The 19366-nt window shown below is 37.6% G+C and overlaps 2 protein-coding genes across 2 annotated transcripts in view; both read right to left on the bottom strand.

The window, feature by feature from the left end:
- The window catches only part of LOC103605314 (protein FAM189A1-like), a gene marked incomplete at its 3' end in the record, with an annotated part of 119338 nt that extends 113172 nt beyond the window's left edge, over positions 1-6166 (bottom strand). Inside the window, exons 1-2 of the mRNA XM_008589889.1 lie at positions 6140-6166; positions 2660-2770 (exon numbers count right to left, since the gene is read on the bottom strand). Coding sequence (XP_008588111.1) covers positions 2660-2770; positions 6140-6166 — 138 coding nt within the window. The remainder of the gene's footprint in view (positions 1-2659; positions 2771-6139) is intronic.
- A 7580-nt stretch (positions 6167-13746) lies between these two features.
- Positions 13747-15366, bottom strand: NDNL2 (necdin-like 2). The gene has a single exon (XM_008589888.1). The coding sequence runs from the start codon at positions 15364-15366 to the stop codon at positions 14473-14475; it is 894 nt and encodes a 297-aa protein (XP_008588110.1). The 3' UTR covers positions 13747-14472.
- Between the last annotated feature and the right edge of the window lie 4000 nt (positions 15367-19366).

Genomic DNA, 19366 nt, shown 5'->3' with positions numbered 1-19366 from the left:
GTAGGTGGGATCCAAACCCTCGGCAGGAGCACCCCCGCGCTCCCAAGCGGCTCACTGTAGCAGTGCGCCACCGGGCAGGCCCCTCACAAAGGACTTTTAATGAGTCAGGTGACATTTCAAATCAGGGAAATACTAAGTTACTCTGAAATGATTTTAGGAAAACTATCTCACCACCTAGGGAGAAAAAGTTAAATTCATCAAATAAATTCCAGAATACTAAAGAGTTAACTATAAAAAATTAAAGCACACCATTACCAGGAAATTACTGTGGTAACATGATCTTGGGAAGGAGAAAGTCTTTTTAAATATGGTTCTAAGGAAACATTGCTAAATCTGAACATACAAAAATTAAAAATTTTTCTATGTCAAAAAATAAAATTAAAAGGTAAATAAGAATCCAGGAAATATATTTGCCCAATATAAGCAAAAGATTGAAAACCATAATATATAAAGAGTTGTATGACTCAATAAGATAAATATTTAAATCTAAAACTTGGTACAGACTATGTACAAGTCAATTCACAGAAGCAGCAGCAGAAGAAAAAGAAATATAAGTAATGCATAAACATATATATTATATATAATTGCATGTGTACATATTACGTATATGTAATATGCATATATATATACATAATATATAAACTTATGTAAATGTAATTATAAATACAGGAAAAGTTCAATATGACTAATATTCAAAGAAATTCAAATTAAAACAATGATGTCATCTTATACCTTTCAAATTAGCATGGATTAAAAAAAGTAACAATTTTCAGTGCTGGCAAGGGTGTAGGAAGAAAACCATTCTCATAGATTGGGAGACTAAACTGATAAACTTTTCTAGAAGGCAGTATGTCAATATGTATCAAATGCTCTAAAGATATGGATTCATTTTGATCATGCAAGTCTACTTTAGGAGCTATAAAAAGAATTAGTATAAGGATAATAATTGCAAAAAGCAGAGATTTGGTTAAGTAATGCTGTATTCATACATACAAAGCAGCCACTACAAATAACATAGTAGGAAAATACTTTAAAATCTGGAACAATGTTTGTGATCAATTTAAAAACAAATCCCACAAAGCAGCATGAAGAGTAATTTAAATATATATATGTATACACACATGCACACCATATATACACATACATACACATTATACACAGAAAAGACTGGAAAGACATAATAAACTGGGTTGCAGAATTATGAGTGTGTTTTATTTTTTTAATTTCTATAGTAATTGTATAATTGTTATAACAGCAAAGGAGTATACTTTTTATGTCTTATAGGTTTTATCTCATTTAATACTTAAATCTTTTTGATCTGGCCCTCCAGGTTTTATCTCATTTAATACTTAAATCTTTGATCTGGCCCTCCAGGCACTGCTGCTTTACCTTGTCCCAGTCACTCTGTCTTCCACGCACAGGGCTTTCCACGTGGAAAATGGGGATCTGAGAAAAAATGGCCAATCATTTGTAAGGTCACCAGATTTTACCATATTCATGGCACCTAGTATTTAGGAATAAAGAGGCTGACCAAGTTATGGACACAAGATTGTAAGTCACTCTCTCTCGTGGAGATGATCCAAGTTGTGTCAATTCTCAGTTATCATGGGGAAGACTACAGCACACCCAGGATACTTCTGTGCATGTCACAAGGATGAAATCTGGCCACTGTTCTCTGGCCATGTTCAACAGAGAATAATGAGGTTAAGCTCTAACAATTAGTTTTTGTAACTCAGTAGGTGCTTCAGCATTGGAACTGTGCCAACTTACACTAGTCCTGCTGGCCTTTGTAGCTAAGAATAGAGAGCAGCGGGCTTTCCAACAGCTGCCCCAATCAACAGGGCCACAAGAAAAGTAGGCCTGGCCCTGCTGCAGAAAAGCTTCTGGCAATTCAGTACTGATTTCTCAGAATGACAGCCACAAGCACAGCAAGCATACGATACGGGCAGCTGCGAAGGAACATGGCTCTGAAAGGTAGCCTGGTGTTGTCTCCAAGATAAAGAAATAAATGCCAATGCCCCCCCCGACACACACACACAGGAGCAAGGTCCTAGAAGGAGTCAAAGCATATCCATACCTGAGTGCAACCATACACACTACAATTTCTGTCCCAGCCAGATACATGTATTGCAGTAGCATGAGCTAAACTATTTTGGAATGATGTTCAATCCAACAAAGTGTTTACTGATCCTCTACAATGTGCGGCATACTGTCTACAATCTAAAAGGATCTAAAAGGAAGTTATCTTTTAAACTGAAAAATGAGACCTATACTGTTTTGATACACTCACTATCAAGCTTATACATAAATCAGGACTTAAAACAGACTTGCAAAATTAATTTTTAAAAATTCAATGCAAATAAGAATCAATGCAACAAATGCTGAAATATAATACTTATTAAACACATTTGTTTTACATTAGCCCTACACTGTGATCCTTAGAAATATACAATTAGTAATTGATTTACAAGTAGAATAAATATTGAATTTATAGAAAAGAATCAACCTAATCTAAATTCCTTAAACAATTAGAAAACATCAGAATTAATTGAAAGTTTACTTGAGAACCCAAGAATATAATAAAATTATTTTTTAAATTGCTCTCATGAGCAATCAAAGTCTATGACCTTTATGAAAAGGTCTGCATTTCATTACTCACCAACTGGCAGCCTTCTAGGGAGCTGACTAGCTGAGCATTCTGACAGGAAAGGATTGAACCAGCCAAATTCAGCATCACACACACTGCAGAAAGCAGCATAAAAAAGGTTATCTGGAAACAAACCAAACAAAAAAATCAATTAATCACATGGAGAGGCTTGAAGGAAAAAAAGAGTTGGCTTTAAGAAAGCTTTCAGTTGATCAAATAATTATGTGAATAACACTAATACTTTTTTTTTTTTTTCCTTTTTTTGTCTTTTTTCGTGACCGGTAACGGGATCGCAACCCTCGGTGTTGCGTCCACACCGTGACCGGCAACGGGATCGCAACCCTCAGCGCCGCGCCCGCACCGCGCTCAACCAGTGAGCAGACCAGTCTCCACATGGGATCCGAACCCTCAGCAGGAGCACTGCTGTGCTCCCAAGTGCGGCACTCTACTGAGTGCACCACTGGGCCGGCCCAACACTAATACATTTTAAAGGAAAGGATTATTAAGTTATTTCTCACAAATTCAAGTTCATATTATGTTAAATAGAAAATAGTAAAATCTGTGGAAAGCCATAGCAAGCTATCATGATTTTATTTGAAACCTATTACAATAAAATATTTTACTTTTTTAATATTTTAAATATTTTATCATAATAGGTAAAAAATATTATGCATTATATACTCTTAATTATATAATACATAAGTACATCATATTTTTATATACATAAAAATATTATGCATTATATACTCTTAAGAGTAACAAGTTATACATTATTAAAGAAAATCAAGTGAAAGGTGTATATTTATTAAAAGGCCTTGAAGTTTATTTATTTTAATTTTTATCATGGAAAATTTCATCGCAGCACTCTTTACAATAACCAAGAGTTGGAACCAGCCCAAATGTCCATCATCGGATGAGTGGATACGGAAATTGTGGTATATCTACACAATGGAATTCTACTCAGCTATAAAAATAAATGAAATACTGCCATTTGCAATAATATGGATGGACCTAGAGAGAATTATATTAAGTGAAACAAGTCAGGCACAGAAAGAGAAATACCACATTTTCTCACTTATTGGTGGGAGCTAAAAATAAATAAATAAATTCACACACACACAAAACAAAATAAAATTAAGAAAAAATTTTTAAAAATCAAAAAATTAAAAAAAAGAAAATTTCATACACATGCAAAACCAGAGAAAACAGTATAATGGAGCCCCATGTGCTCATCACCCAGCCTCAATAATGAATCCACTCATGGCAACTGTGCTTCATTTAAAGCCCCTCCCCTCCAGATTATTTTGCAGCAAATATAAGACATCATATAATTCCATTCTTAAATTTTTAGGGGTATATTTCTAAAGTTAATAGGGTGTTTGTTGAAAACATAACCAAAATACTGCTTACGCATCTATAATAATTAAAGATTCATTACTATCATCAGATATTCAGAATTCACATTTCCCCATTTATCTCAATTTTTTTTTACACTTTAAATCAGGTCACACAGTTACAAAGGGGGGCCATAGAGTGCAACTGGCTGTTATGAATCTTAGACAGCTTTTAATCGACGGGTTTCCCCTCCTCTGTTTTTTTTTTTTTTCCTTGAAATATATTCAAGAAATCAGTTCATTTGTCCTGTGGAGTTTCCTACAGCCTAAACTTTCTGATTGTAGCCTTCTGTTACTTCATGTTTCTCTAGGTGATTATTCCTGTGATGCTAGAAGCCATTATTGATGATTGCTTAGATCCATTAATTGATTAGGATTTCCAAAATAGTGCTAGTCTAACTCTATCATTTTCTTTATTACTGGAAATACTTATACAGACAGAGACTTTCCCTCATCAACTCTGTTGTTACCATGAGGTGTAGTTCATGTAGAAAAAAAGGGGTTACATATTTGATTCTTTCTGTTCACTTTCCAGATTTTAAAATGCTTAGTTGATATGGCACTAGATTTACAAAATAAACTCAAGGAAGCCTACTTGGTTAGCTAACACTCCTGCAGCACCCATGTAAATAAAACTTGTTAAAGACTGAAGTGGGCAAAAACAAAATTACTGGTTATCCTGCTCAGTGCACCCTTCAGGTTATTTGTGCCTTTTATTGTCTTTATGCTATTTTAAAATTGCAAGTTGTAGAAAACTGAGAGTAGTGCAAATGATGCTTGACAATACAACATAAATGAATTTTGTCTGGTGGAATATAATGATTAGTGTCCCATGAATATTGACACTCTGACATCTAAATTTATTTCAGCATTTCTGATTGCCCGTGTCTGAATTTTCCTTTGACCTGCTTGTAACATCTTACTGGTTCCCTCAATAAATAATGAGTTACATATAACCTTTGACACATTTATTTTAAAAAATCATTGGTTTCCAACCTCCAAAGGTAACTAATGATACTGTTTTGTTTGTTTGGGGTGTGTATGTTTGAGTCATTATGAGCCATGTGAGATGGGACTGCTCAGTTTCCCTGGGTTGAAGTTTCAGGACACACCTCTGGGTTTCAAGCCCCACACCACCCGCCCCATTTTTGGCACTAATACATGGAAATTGAGACCTCAGGGGTCTGACTAATGCAATCCAGTGGCTGGGCATGCTCAGTAGAAATGGGTTATATAACCCTAACAGCTGAGCATGCTCACTATAGGGGAGTTTATCCTTTGAATGACCTTCCACTAGAGGTGCTAAAGAGCACAGAATATTCTTGAATATGTTTGGTGCACGTGATAGAGCTTGACCAACCAACATGCCCTAAAAGGAGACCAACTGAGCTTGTGCATGACTGTGTAACACAACTAGGAACCACCCCCTTAGTTGAATATTCATTAGATAGCATGAATATGTATTAAATAGCCAGACTATAAAAGTGGAATCCCAATAGGAGGCAGGGCTATTGCCCACTTCTCCTGAGGCCAACCCAAACTTTGCTGGTGAGGTGCGCATACCTTACTTTTGTATAAAACTTACTTCTAATGGGCAGTTACTCTCTTGAGCCACCCTACAGTTTGTACTAAGCTCTAAGTGTGTATTTCTTATTTTTGTACTAAACTTACTATGGGCCCTACTCAGTCGTTAGAGCAAGGCCACACTTTTCTCTGTGAAGTCTGTGTTCCTTAACTTTGCTACATTAAACCTGTTTTCACTTTCTACTGTGACTCTGCTCTTGAATTCCTTCCTGTGACAGAGTTAAGAACATGCTAGGGGAAGGGGTGGGTTGAGGCTGGATAGTTTTTCCTCTGGTATTACATTGACCATTTCATATGTTTCAATCACTGGTGTCATTAGCCAGAGAGAGTCCATTCAGGTTGACACCTGGGTCTTTTTGATACAACTCTAGCAGAGTTTGGTATCTTTCCTGCTTTCTGGTATGACAAGATGCAGCATCCAGGATCATCTTACAATTTTCCTTCCCCCAAATCCTGAGTCAGCCACTTCTCCAGTAAGCCCAGGCTCCTTTCAATGAAAATGGTATTTAGATACCACAATTTTTGTGCTAGAGGTTCTCATCGCTACTTGGATGGTCACTGTTTTCAATCTTCTCAGTTGTCATGCGTTCATACTGATGTTTCTGATTCAAATTCAAAACTAGCACTTTTACTTAGCCACATCAATTTATATCTGTATGTCCTTTCGACCATGCCAAAAACCTTATTTCTCAGTATAATTATCTGTTGGATATAATTCCATAATACCCACACAACAGTCCCAAAATTACAATGTCAGTACAACCAAGAAAAACATAACTATTGAAAACAGTTCAAGATTTATATTTCTTTTTATCCTTACAGTACATTCCACCAGGAACAATCGAATTATGGTGTCTTCAACTCACATGGTTCCTTCGTATGTGGTTATGTGTCTAATTAGGATCCAGGTTCATTCATTATATTTCATTATTTGTTTAGGGATTGTTTCTACAATTGAGTCTTGTTTGTAATTATATGAAATGATTCCAAAGTCCATAAAAGAAGTTTCAAATAAGTCTAACCTTTATTCTATCTCTTCTACTCTATTTCCTCCCTTCTCTTACTTATTAGAAGTAACCATCTTTTTTTTTTTTTTTCCTTTTTGTCTTTTTTCATGTCCGGCAACGGATCGCAACCCTCAGTGTCACACCGGTACCGGACCGGGACCGGCCACGGGATCGCAACCCTCGGCGTTGCTCCTGCCCCTTGCTCAGCCAGTGAGCGGCCGGTCTGTATGTGGGATCCGAACCCTCGGCAAGAGCGCCTCCGCGCTCCCAAGCGGCGCACTGTAGCAGTGCGCCACCGGGCCAGCCCGTAACCATCTTTTTTAAATTTTATATTTTATCCTTCTATTATTTGGTTTTTAGTAAAATAAAATAAACAGTAGCATAGAACATATATTTCTCCATCTCTCCTTTTTTTTTTACACTTAATATAGTGAAGATCACTCAACAGGTGTACACAGAAACAACTCTTATTCTCTTTTACAACTGTCTAGTACTTTAATGCATACATGTATCACAGTTTATTCAACTAGGTCCTTACTGATGGACATTTAAGTTATTTTTAGTCTGTTTCTATTTATTATAAATAGTGTTGCAATACACAGCCTTGTTCATACATCTTTTTATATGTTTTCCCATATAGCTTTGGGATATATTCTTAGAAATGGGACTGCTGCATGAAAGGATAAATGCATATTTAATTTGCTAAACACTACCAAATTTCCCATCACAGGAGTGGTACCATTCTTCATTCTCACTAGCAATGTATGAGAGTGGCATGGTCTTAATTTTTCTGTTAATGCCTTAAAAAATGGTTTGGCTAAATTAAATTAAAGAAAAAATTGGTATTATCATTCTCTACTATAAATATAATGTATCTCCCCCAAACGTAGCAAAATCTATTTTACTTAAAAATGTACATGTAGGATAAAAAACAAAAGAGGATATTTTGTTCATTTAGGAAATCCTTCAAGTTCCTAATGTTAGTATTATGTCACCAATGGTTTTAATAACTGTGTAGTCTTAAAGCATCCCATGGAGAAATGTGGCTACACAAAAAAGGTCAACATTAATTTTTCATATTAAAAGTTACAACAGTACCATAATATCATTCAAATGATATGTAAATAAACTAACCCTCCCAGGAGCTCAAAAAATAGTTACAGAAAACATTAAGAGAGCAAACTTGCAAAGAAGCCAAGAAGAGACTACACTGACACACACGAAATACTCAACACATAGGTGATGATGGGATATCAAAGGGGATCAGAGACAATAAGATGTTTTTCATGTTTACTGGGTTTTTAAAAAATTGTAGCAAGATTTACATATCAAAATATTTACCATTTTTATAATACATTGAAGGAAAAATTAAAAGCACATGATCAACTCAAAAAACAGAAAAATCATTTGACTAATTTTGACAATTCTTATCTTTCGGAGATACATGCTAGAATAGTTACAGATGAAATTATATAATACGTGAGATTTACTTCTAAGTAATCTGGTATAGGTGAAGGACACAAAGTAATGTGGACTAGGTGGGGATACAGATGAAACAAGGTTATCCATGTACTGAAACTTGTTACCTCATCTTCTTTTACACATTTGAAATTTTCTAAAATAAAACTTAAAAAAATAAAGAGATGGAAACACATATTTAGTAGGATACTGTTTTAAAAAGGAAGGAAACTGTTGAAGATATGTTAATATAATACTAAATTGACTATAACACTAAAAATATTATTAGAGATAAAGAGAATATAAGAAAGAATTCACCAAGAAGATATGATAATGCTAAATCTGTTTAGTTTTTACAAGTACAGCCTGAAAATACATAAGTAAAAAAAAACAAAAAGAATTTTATAGCAACATGATGAGATTTTTACCATTGTTCAAAACTTGATTTATTAGACAGAAAAAAAATAAAGAATAAGTAGCATTTGAATAACACAAATCAACAAGCTTTAAGTAACGAACCTACTGTGAACACACTGAAAATACATCTAGAAAATTTACTTATAAGAACATATTAAAAATTGGCCATATAATAGGCCAAAGAAAACATTAAAAATTTTCAAATTGATTTTATATGGACAGTATTATCTCATTCAAAGCAATTTTTAAAAATCAAAGATCAACAACAAATAAAAGTACTTCAAAACCAAATATCTGAAAAAAAAATCGCTCATTTGAAATTATGGACCAAAGACAAATCCAAACAGATATTTAAAAACCTTTAGAACTGAATATAACAAATAATACTACACATTAGATATGGAATATGAGTGAAATTGTAAATAGATGGAAACATATTGTCTAAGAGTGAATTAGGAAGTGAAAATCAATAGACTAAATATATCTTCAAGAAACAGGAAAAAGAACCACTGAAACAACTGAGTAAACCCAAGGAAAACAGAAAGAAAACAAGGTTAAAAAAAAAAAAGAATAAAGATCAATACAACAAGTTTCTTAAAAATACTCATAAAACTTGTGGCAAGATTGGCTCAGTGCAGTAGCCATTAAGTGGCCAGATACGTATCCTGGGGTGAGGTGAGGTGGAGCACAAGGGCCTGAGTAGGGTGCTGAAGCCCTAGCATTGTGAGGAGGGTGTCCGCACAGACGGGCAGTCATGTGGGACATCAGAGCCCCAGTGATGCAAACGGCATCCACATGTGGCAAGGTGTGGCAGCTAAATTAACAGATTGGTTATTTACAGAATTGATCGAGTAAATATTATAAAGATAATAGGAGTTGAGTTTCTCACAGTTTGAGAAGATATTTACAAAACAGAAAGGGAGAAAATAAAATAAACACCGTGTTGGACTGCAAATGGCAGTATCAATGTAATCTTAGTTTTCAGTAGATGATAGATAGTCCCTAATTTTGTCACCTAGAAGGCTGGAAGCCATGGTATTTGCAGCAGGCATGAGCAAACCTTACAACCTTGTTTATAAATACCATTCTCCACCAAAAGGAACCAGAGCTCCCTGGAGAAATGTTTAATTTCATGTCTGGGGCAGGGAAAGTTCAAGATGAAGCTGAATGATATTTTTGTGCCAGAAAGAAAGGAAGCACTCAAAGACTTACGGGGCCATGCTAAAGCCACAAAAGCCAGCTTTAAAGGCCTCCCATTGGCCAAATCAGGGAAAATTTGAATATCCAAATATATAACAATAATAAAAGATTACAACCCATGGGTTTATACAGATAAAAATAGGTAAACAAATAAATTGAAAATCTGATGAGGAATACAATATTTACCAGGTCTCAAAATATTGCCACACAAGTTACTTGTTTATTATCAAGGAGAAAACTTCACAGTGGAGAGTCATGGCGGAAAACCACCTTAACCAGAGATCAAAGTTACAAAATAACAGGATAAACTGAAATTTTGTGCTACTAGATATGATCCAAATAGAATAAAACAGCACTGCTTCTGTGATATTCCTGCCAAAGATTCATAATGCAAATCTGATCATAAAGAAACAGCAGACAAATCCTGAGAAATGTTCTACAAAAAAACAGGCCTGTATTCTTCACGTGTCAAGATCATGAAGGTCAAGGAAAGGCAGAGGAACTGTTTGCAGATCAACGACTCAAGAAACATAAGTAAATGAACTCAAATAGTTCAGGGAACAAAATTCTTTACACTGTGCTTGCAACTTTTCTTCAAATTTGAGACTTCTAAATAAATAAATTAGCCTCAAAAACCACTAATGACTATATAGAAAAATCATAGACTAGCCCCCCTTATGTCAAAAGATTTAAAAATTATAAATTTTTAGCTATGTGTATGTGTGTGTGTGTGTGTGTGTGTGTGTGTGTGTGTGTGTGTGTGTGTGTGTGTGTGTGTGTGTGTGTGTGTGTGTGTGTGTGTGTGTGTGTGTGTGTGTGTGTGTGTGTGTGTGTGTGTGTGTGTGTGTGTGTGTGTGTGTGTGTGTGTGTGTGTATTTTTAAAAACTTCACCATCAACAAGTATTTGTCCCAGGATGCAATAATGGTTAGACATCAAGATAACCCATCAGTGTAATTACACCAGACATACCAAAAAATACCAAATTTACAGAGTAAATAAATTTTAATAACATTAGCAGGTGAATAAAAAGCATATGAAAAATGTGAAGTCATTCATAATTTTTCTACACATGTTTAAGCAAGCTAGGAACAGGAGAAAAAAATAACCCAATTAAAGGTATTTGTGGGGGGGGGGAAACCTAGTGGTGAATATTACACTTGATGTAAAAAGTATTCCCTTTAAGATAAAATATTAGGAATCAGGAACATCCTTGAGGGCTTCTGTCACCACTTCTTTTCAACAATGTATTGCAGTTCTAGCCAACACAAAAAAAGACAAAATTAAAACAAAAGGTATAAAAATTGGAAAAGAAGAAAGAAAAACATACAGAATTTTAATAGCATGGTATTGGCAAACAGATTGCAAATAAACCAATTCAGTCCTAGCCAAAAATTTATTTATATGTAGACACTGTGAATAGAGAGGGTGTTATAAATCAGTGTAGAACAGATAAACTATGAAAAATTGTTGGGCTAGCAATGGAGGAAAAATACAAATATATATCCATACCTCACATCATACACAAAAACAGATTAAAAACATTAAGTGTGAAAATCAAAACTTTGAATACTTAACAAAAAATATTGAAAACACTGTTACAATATTAGTATTAGGGAGAATTCTTTAAAGCACTATTCAAAAAACCCAGCCCTTAAAACACTGATGATTGTGACAGATTAAAACCAAATCATCTATATGACCCCCCCAAAAAAAAGGTAAAAATGTGTGAGAGGGTATTTGCATTAGATACAGCAGACAATGGTTTAATGTGCAGACATATAAAGAAGTCTTACAAATTAATTAAAATTAGAAAAGGGTCTAATGGATTTGAAACCTGGTCAAAAGAAAAGCAAAAAATGTTTAACATCACTAATAAGCAAAAGGTGCAATTTAATACCATAACAAATGATCTCTACACATCCACCGAATGGCTGAAAAGATGCTGGTAAGGCCAAATGTTCACAAGGGGTGGGAGTGCAAATTGATACAAGCTCAACGGCAATTTGGCAATAGCCCCTGATTGTTCTATGTGTTTCTGACAGGAGAAACTCTGGCTCACGTGCTTAAGGAACTGTACATTGCCTGCAAATAGCAAAAGATTGTAAAGAACCTAACTGCCTAGCCACTAGGGAATGGATAAACAAACTTATTTTCTCCCCTCTATGAAAGAACTAAAATGAATGAATCAGATCTACACTATATGGAATATGGCTAAATTTCAAAAACTAATGGTAAGTGAAAAAATTAAGTTGCAAAAGGTTACAATATACAACTTATATAAACTGTCAAAGCCCACAATATAACCATATACTTTATGTATATATACGAACATAGTAAAATTTTAAAATTATAAAGTGGCATGCTAACCACAGACTTTTACTACTTCTGGGGAGAGTGAGAAGAAAAAGAAATAATGGCTTGATCTGGTCTCTAATGTTTTATACTTTAAAACCTAAAACAAAATGGTGACTCATTGATGGCAAATTGTTAATATCACTATGAGAAAAGTGTGGGAGAAGATGTTTGCCTCAGATGTAATTGGCAATGAGTGCTGGGTAATGATAATTTTCACCATAAAGATGAAAACATGATTATTAGAGCACATGAGGAGGAGAAAGCAGAGTCAGTGAGGTAAGGGGACCCACTAGGCAGGACATAATTTACATACTGAAATAAAATGCAGGCCAATTTTATCTCAGAAGGTAACTTACACACTGAAATAAAATGCAGATCAAGAAGAAATGCCTTCAAGGACCAACTATAATCCATTGATGCAAATCCCAATTCAACAGAACGAAATAAAACCCAGCAACCTATCACATTCCCTTTCTCACCACATACCCCCCACAGATTTTCTAGATGACAGTTAGTTGTGTGGATGAAGTTCACATTTCTTTTTTATCCTGAGCAAAGTACTGACACCTCATTTCCTGGTTAATTTGCATCACTTCCCCCCAAAACAACTGTATCTATCACTCAGTGAATAAAACATGTGTTGAATCTCTGTATATAAACAGCATTTTGCTAGGGATTATGGAAGAATACAAGACAATTAACTTTTCTTCTGGCTCGTATAATCTATATAACAAGCTATAACATAGTTATTATTTATCCCATTTAACAGAAAAAGAAATTGAGATTCAAAGAACTTAAGACCTACCCCCAAATCACCATGCTGGCTAGTTAGCATGAGCCATAACTCAAACCTGGTTTTTTAGACAACCTCAAAACACACCCACTTTTCACTATCTATAATGCTCTCTCAAAGCCCGGGGGAGACCTTCTAACTTTCCTACTCTTATTGTTCTGTGAGGGCTGTACTCACCACAGCCGTCATATTTTTCTATAAAACCATAAAATGGAGCCAGACTAGAAAAATAAAGTCATAACTTTTCAACCAGTAATTGCTCTTCTAGCAATGATTTAGAAGATAATTAAAGAAGAAAAAAAAAAAAAGCAGCTCCAGACCAAGGAGAATAAAAAACAGATTTTTAAAAATTTTAAGGAACGGGCCGGCCCCGTGGCGCACTCGGGAGAGTGCAGCACTGGGAGCGCAAGAGCGCTCCCGCTGCGGGTTCGGATCCTATATAGGGATGGCCAGTGCGCTCACTGGCTGAGTGCGGTGCGGGCGACACCAAGCCAAGGGTTGCGATCCCCTTACTGGTCACAAAAAGGAAAAAAAAAATTTTTTTAAGGAACAAGTGCTGGCCCAGGCTCACTTGGGAGAGTGTGGTGCTGACAAGTCAAGGGTTAAGATCCCCTTACCGGCCATTTCTAGAAAAAAAAATTTTTTTTTTTAAGGAACAAAGAACTAAATCCTCCACACCAAGGACCATGCCAAGAACTACATAAATTTCCATATATAATTATCACACTAGCACACGTAATATAGGCATCATCAGCCCATTTTACACATCAGGAAATGTCGGTACACAGGTTAAGGAACCTACCTCAACTCATATCTGAACCCAGGCAGTCTGATTCCCAAGCAGGCATCGCTAATCACTTTGCCACTGTTTTATAAACTTTTCTGGGACCCACAGTGAGAGATTATATTTTACATCATGATCCAATATACATACATACATATACACACATGTACACAAAGTAAAGCAACTTCTAAAACATACTAAATAACATGTAGCAAAAACTTTTTTTAAAGATACTGGTTTTGAATCATAAAATTTTCTGACCTACAATTTAATAAACTCTGCTTACCTGCTTCAAAATACAGTATTTATTATAACTACACTAGCAAAAAAAGAAAAAAAATGGAACTAAGTGGTCAGCAACAGAGCTGAGTAACTGTGAATATAAAAAATTATCTAGAGAAAATACATTATGTACATATTAAAGACTTTTATTTTTGTTCACAAACTGAAGTAGTTAAGAGACCAGATAATAGCTACTTTGCTTTTATTTTCCTGGCACCAAAGCAATTTACTCGTGTTCTTTCCTAAATATCTGTTCCAGATCATAGTACAGTTTTCCAGTTACAAAGCTAGCAAAATTTTTATATCAAAAAAGGTAAAACAAATCAAAACAAAATAAATGCTCTTCTAATCTGTTTATAAATGAAAATTTGGAACCAAACGACTCACAATATTAAACAAACAAAACTATGTAAACACATCCTAAAGCTACACACATTTAGGCGTTACAGAAATATGCTCCCTTCGTCCCTCCTATCCCTAATTCCTTCAGCACTGTGTCTTTGGGTCCCAGACCCTTGTCCCAGGAGTCCCTCTGAATCCATTTCAGATTTCAAGAGGATGGAGCTTGGCCACTAGGCTCAGGCGCAGGTCGGGCCCTATTCTCCTCATCTGCCAAAGCTTCACAGTACTGCGCTGGCCAGTCCTTGGGGTCTTGATTATGCACTTTAGCCACAAACTTAAGAACTTTCATTTTGCTGGTTTCTAGGTTGGTTCGTGGGCCCCACTGTAATTCATAGTCTACAGGATCAGTGTGGGGTATCCGCCGGTACTCCAGGTAACGCTGTCGCACAAAGTCTTCAGTAATGAGTTTCTTTGGATCCCCAAAAATTAGATGCTTCTTGGTGGGGTACACCCCCAACCGCCGCAGAAAGTCCCAGACTTCGGTCTCCTTGATAGTGTTGCCCTTCATAAAGATAAGCCCTAAAACAATCATCAGGAGGCCGGTGGTGGGTGTGCCCTGATCGCCCCTCACCTCGGCATCCTCCTCCACGGGTTCCAGGGTGTTGATCAGGATGTAGGTGTTGCTCTTGGGCTCAAGTTCCACCAGCTTGTACCCGAAGACGTACTGGAGGCGCTGGGCAGCCAGTTTGAGGAGGTCCGGGAAGATGTCCTTGTAGTCTCCGACAACGTGCTTCATTATGTCGGTCCGCTTGATCGGGATCTTCTTCTGGTCCTTAATCAGCAAGAACTGCACCAGCTCGGCCACCTTCAGCTCTAGCTGCTTCTGGGTCCTGGGCCCCGCGGAGGGGGCGGCCTGGGCCCGGCGGGCGGCCTGCGACGCGGAGCCCAGGGCCTCCTGCGAGCCGCTCGGCCCGCGGGACGTGCTCGGGGCCTCCTCAGCAACGCCACCGCTTGGGACCCGGGTAACGCGGCCGGGGCTCCATTCCTTGTCCTTCTCGGCCTGGGCGCTAGAGCGGCCCCGGCTCCTCGGTTTCTGCAACATGTCACCGGGCACCGGCTCGGTCTCCGGTGGGCGGGAGGGCGGCCCGGCGCTCGCCGTTACCGGGCAGCGGCTGCAACGGGGACGGTAGGTCGAACAGGATTGTGGGTCGGCGCGAGGCACCGCCGCTCGGCGCTGGGCGGGGTCACGGGGGCGCGCCGTGCGTCACGGAGGCTGCGCGGTGCGTCCAGGGCGCCTGCGTGGCCGCAGCGCCTGAGAAAAGCCGAGCTTTCTGCGCAGCTCCGTGGGACTGAGGTGTCGTTTTTGTTACACTGAAGTGTTGTTCTTACCGAACCATACGTATAGAAAACAACCGAAACTGCTAAACAAGCGTGCGGCTTAGTTCAGGACCACACAGGCTCAGTCAAGTTTTATAGCCAGTATTAAGAGTTTTTAAATCGGGAGTATTTGTAAATGGAGGGCACTCAAAGGATGCATGTGGGAGAAAAATAAGGTGAAGAAGGTAAGACTGTATAAGGTAAAGTAAAAGCATTTATTTTTACACAAAATGTGGACATAGGAAGATTAGACCCAAAGGACTGTTAGCTTTCCCTTCCGCCTCGCTCAAGTCCATACCTCCTAACCATCACTTTCTCTAATGTCCCTTTGAGTCTGGTAGAAACTAATGTTTAGTAAAGGTAGGCTTTCCTCAGAAGCAGAACTACTTCCTTTTTATCACTATTTGCGTACTTACAGTTTCTGTATCAAACTCCCATCAGCTAGACAACTAAGAAAACCACTACACAAAGCATGTGTCAATGAAATGAGCTTATCTTTTAGAAAACACATTATGGAAACTGCCTTGGGCCCACAAGCACAATTTTAGCTGGGTAAGAGGAATGCTATAAACAGAAACGTGCTCTCAAGAGATTACCATTTAATTTTGGGCATCACTGATTGCAATAATGTGGATCTCTTAAATTTCTTAATTCTTAATATCAGCCACAGGGCTCAATAAGAAAAGAAAACACAGGAGTATCATCTTTCATAATATATGATGTGTTGTATATAGATTTTTAATTGTGCAACTCTAATAGCCAAAATGAGGCATTTCATTAACTCACCCAATGTGCTGCCATTACTTGTACAGTTCTTAGCAAATGTATTTCTCTTCTATTTACTAGCTTGCAAAGAAAAAAGTGAATTTCCTATTGTCTTTTTAAAGCAACCCAGAATGTGGGTAAATACTTCAAAGAATCAAATCGAGTTTCTCTGTAATGCAAATATATTCAAAGGAAAGCAATTCAGAACACATTGAGTAATAGCATCAAAACAGAACCTTATTAAAATTTCATTAAATATTAGTAGCATAAAATTTTTGTTTGTAATTCAATATGAAAATACAATCTGATAATGGCAAGGCCCTGCGATACTAAATGTTAAATCATATTCCATGTTGTGATGCAAGTATGCTAAAACCTGGTAAACTATGTTGCACACAATAACCAACGATCAATCCTCAAGCATCAAATTTAATGACAGTGGCCTATTGAGAAAAATAAATATATCATAGAGACATTCATTTTTTTTTTACAATGAGAAAATTGATCTGCTTCAGTTTTCTTGCAACTTAAAATATGGACTTAAGTTCAAAGAAGCCTCCTGCAATCTAGAATGCTAAAAAAGTTTCCTCCACTATGATCAGTTGTACCTTGAGTCAAAAAATTTTAGCTATCAAGAGATAAGGGAGCAATGAAAAACAAGATGAAAGCTGTTTTCAACAACTGGGCAGGTTTTTCAATGTTTTTTTCCTGCTAAGGTATCCACTTAAAACAACAAGCAAGCGCACTGGTCAGGCTACCCCTGTAACTGGGGGAATCAGCACTGTCCTTCAGCAGCACCCTTATCCAGACAGCAGATGGTCATTACTCAAAATAGATGAGAAAACCTACCAGTCTCAAATATCAGAACACCTTGACACTGTCCAGAAGAATGCAGGTGAGAAAATAAAGACATAAAACGACAGTATTAGAATGAAGTTTAGACACTGCATGGAGAAGTCACCCAAACCCACATTCCACCTGAGATTGACACGGGAAGCCGTGGAAGTTTGGGGAGAAACTGTGATGATAACAACACTAACACTAATAAAACAGAACAGCAACTAATGATTATACAAAAGTAACTGTGGGTCAGAACTTATTCTAAATTATGATGGTTAATTTTTGGTGTCAACTTGACTAGATTAAGGCATACATAGAAACCTGGTAAAGCATTATTTTTTGGTGTTTCTACGAGGGTGTTGAGGGTGTTTCCAGAAGAGATTAGCATGTAAACCTGAGTGGATGGGGTGGGAAAGACCTGCCCTAAATATGGTGGGCACTATCCAATCCACTAGAGGCCTGGAGAAAACAGGAAAATGGTGAATCTCTTGCTCTATTTCTGCTGAAGATGGGATACACTTTTCTTTCCTGTCCATGGACATTTGAACTGAAGACTCTTCATCCCTTGGGTTCCAGGCACCCCTGGGTTCTCAGGCCTTTGGCCTCAAACTGAAAATCACCTTTAGCTTCCCTGGTTCTACGGTTTCCAGACTTGGACTGAACCATGCTACTGGCATCCAGTTTACAGATGTCTTATAGTGGGATTCCTCAGTCTTCACAATCGCGTGAGCCAATTACCCTACTAAGTCCCTTCTCATATATTTATATACATATCCTATTATTTCTATCTCTCTGGAGAACCCTGACTAATACACAAGTGGTTAACAGGTATTACTTCATTTAATCCCACAGCAACCCTATGAGGCATGTACATTTATTATGTTTCTTTTCTCTCAAAAGAAGAAACAGGCAGAGAAGATTAAATGTTTTGAATTCCTACAGAAAGTAAGTGGTGGATCTGGGATCTGAACCCAGGCAAACTGCCTCCAGAGCCTGTGCTCTTAACTATGTTAAATAAAAATTATAGGGGGCCATTATTTTGGACTAAGTTCCTGCACTAGGCCCCAAAAGACTGGACTAAAAACCAAAATGGTGTCAACCCTGCTAAGTTCCATGTCACTTAGATTGTAGTCTGATCTGAAATCAGGAGAAGGTTAGTTTACACTGTGAGAGAGCGTTTGACCTTAGGGTGCCAAGGATTAGTTTGTGCTGTGGCAGGGCCCATGACCTTTGGGTTTTTGGTGGCTGATGAGTGACTAGCAAGAAGGGCTGCAGTTTTAAAGGTAACTGACAGAGGTGCAGTAACTGGCTATTATTACAGGGGTTGTGAACTCTAACTTTTGGAATTTATAAGTATGTGGGTTCCTTTTTTTATACTGTGTGCCTACGTAAGAGAGGCCTCAGGTTTCTGACTGGGTCAGACAGAAACTGGAAAATCATTAGTTCTGTTGGTCAAGAAGATCTTGGAGCCGAAGCCATCTGGGCTCTGAGACCCAAGAACCAACATAAGAATGGGATCCTAATTTCTGAAGATTTGAATATTCTGCCCTCCAGTACACCTGTCTTTTTATGTGTAAGATTTATGGAATTCTTGGAAGCTGCAAATATTTACAAAAGTGGTGAAATTTTACTAAAAATAATTTGGAATTACAAAGGCAATTTTGGGGAACATTCCAAAAATTGGTCCTTTCCCTCCCAAGAACAGTTATTGTGCTTTCCTATTTATCTTTTATTTGTCCTGAAAACTTGGCCTGACTTTCTGTCAGGGGCAGATGGTTTATAGGGCCTGCATGTGCAGGCAGCCAACCAAAAGGTTGAGAACCCCCAGAATGTGGCTGGACAGAAATGCGGGTTGTACCCCCTTTGTGGTTAGACCAACTTTGCTAGCTCTTAAGGCATTATCTAAGTCATTCCTTTGGTTGTTTTGGGGAGTGAATCTGGATCTTGGAAGGGCTAACGTGCATTTTAAAATAAAGACACCTTGGGCCGGCCCGGTGGCGCACTGCTACAGTGCGCCGCTTTGGAGTGCGGTGGCGCTCCCGCCAAGGGTTCGGATCCCACATACAGACCGGTTCCCGCTCACTGGCTGAGCGAGGTGCGGGCGCAACACCGAGGGTTGC

Source organism: Galeopterus variegatus, unplaced genomic scaffold, assembly GCF_000696425.1.
Source record: "Galeopterus variegatus unplaced genomic scaffold, G_variegatus-3.0.2 Scaffold5727, whole genome shotgun sequence".
Classification (NCBI taxonomy): Eukaryota; Metazoa; Chordata; class Mammalia; order Dermoptera; family Cynocephalidae; genus Galeopterus; species Galeopterus variegatus.
Note: the sequence above shows the minus strand (reverse complement) of the source record. Positions and strands in the feature narration are given on the sequence as shown.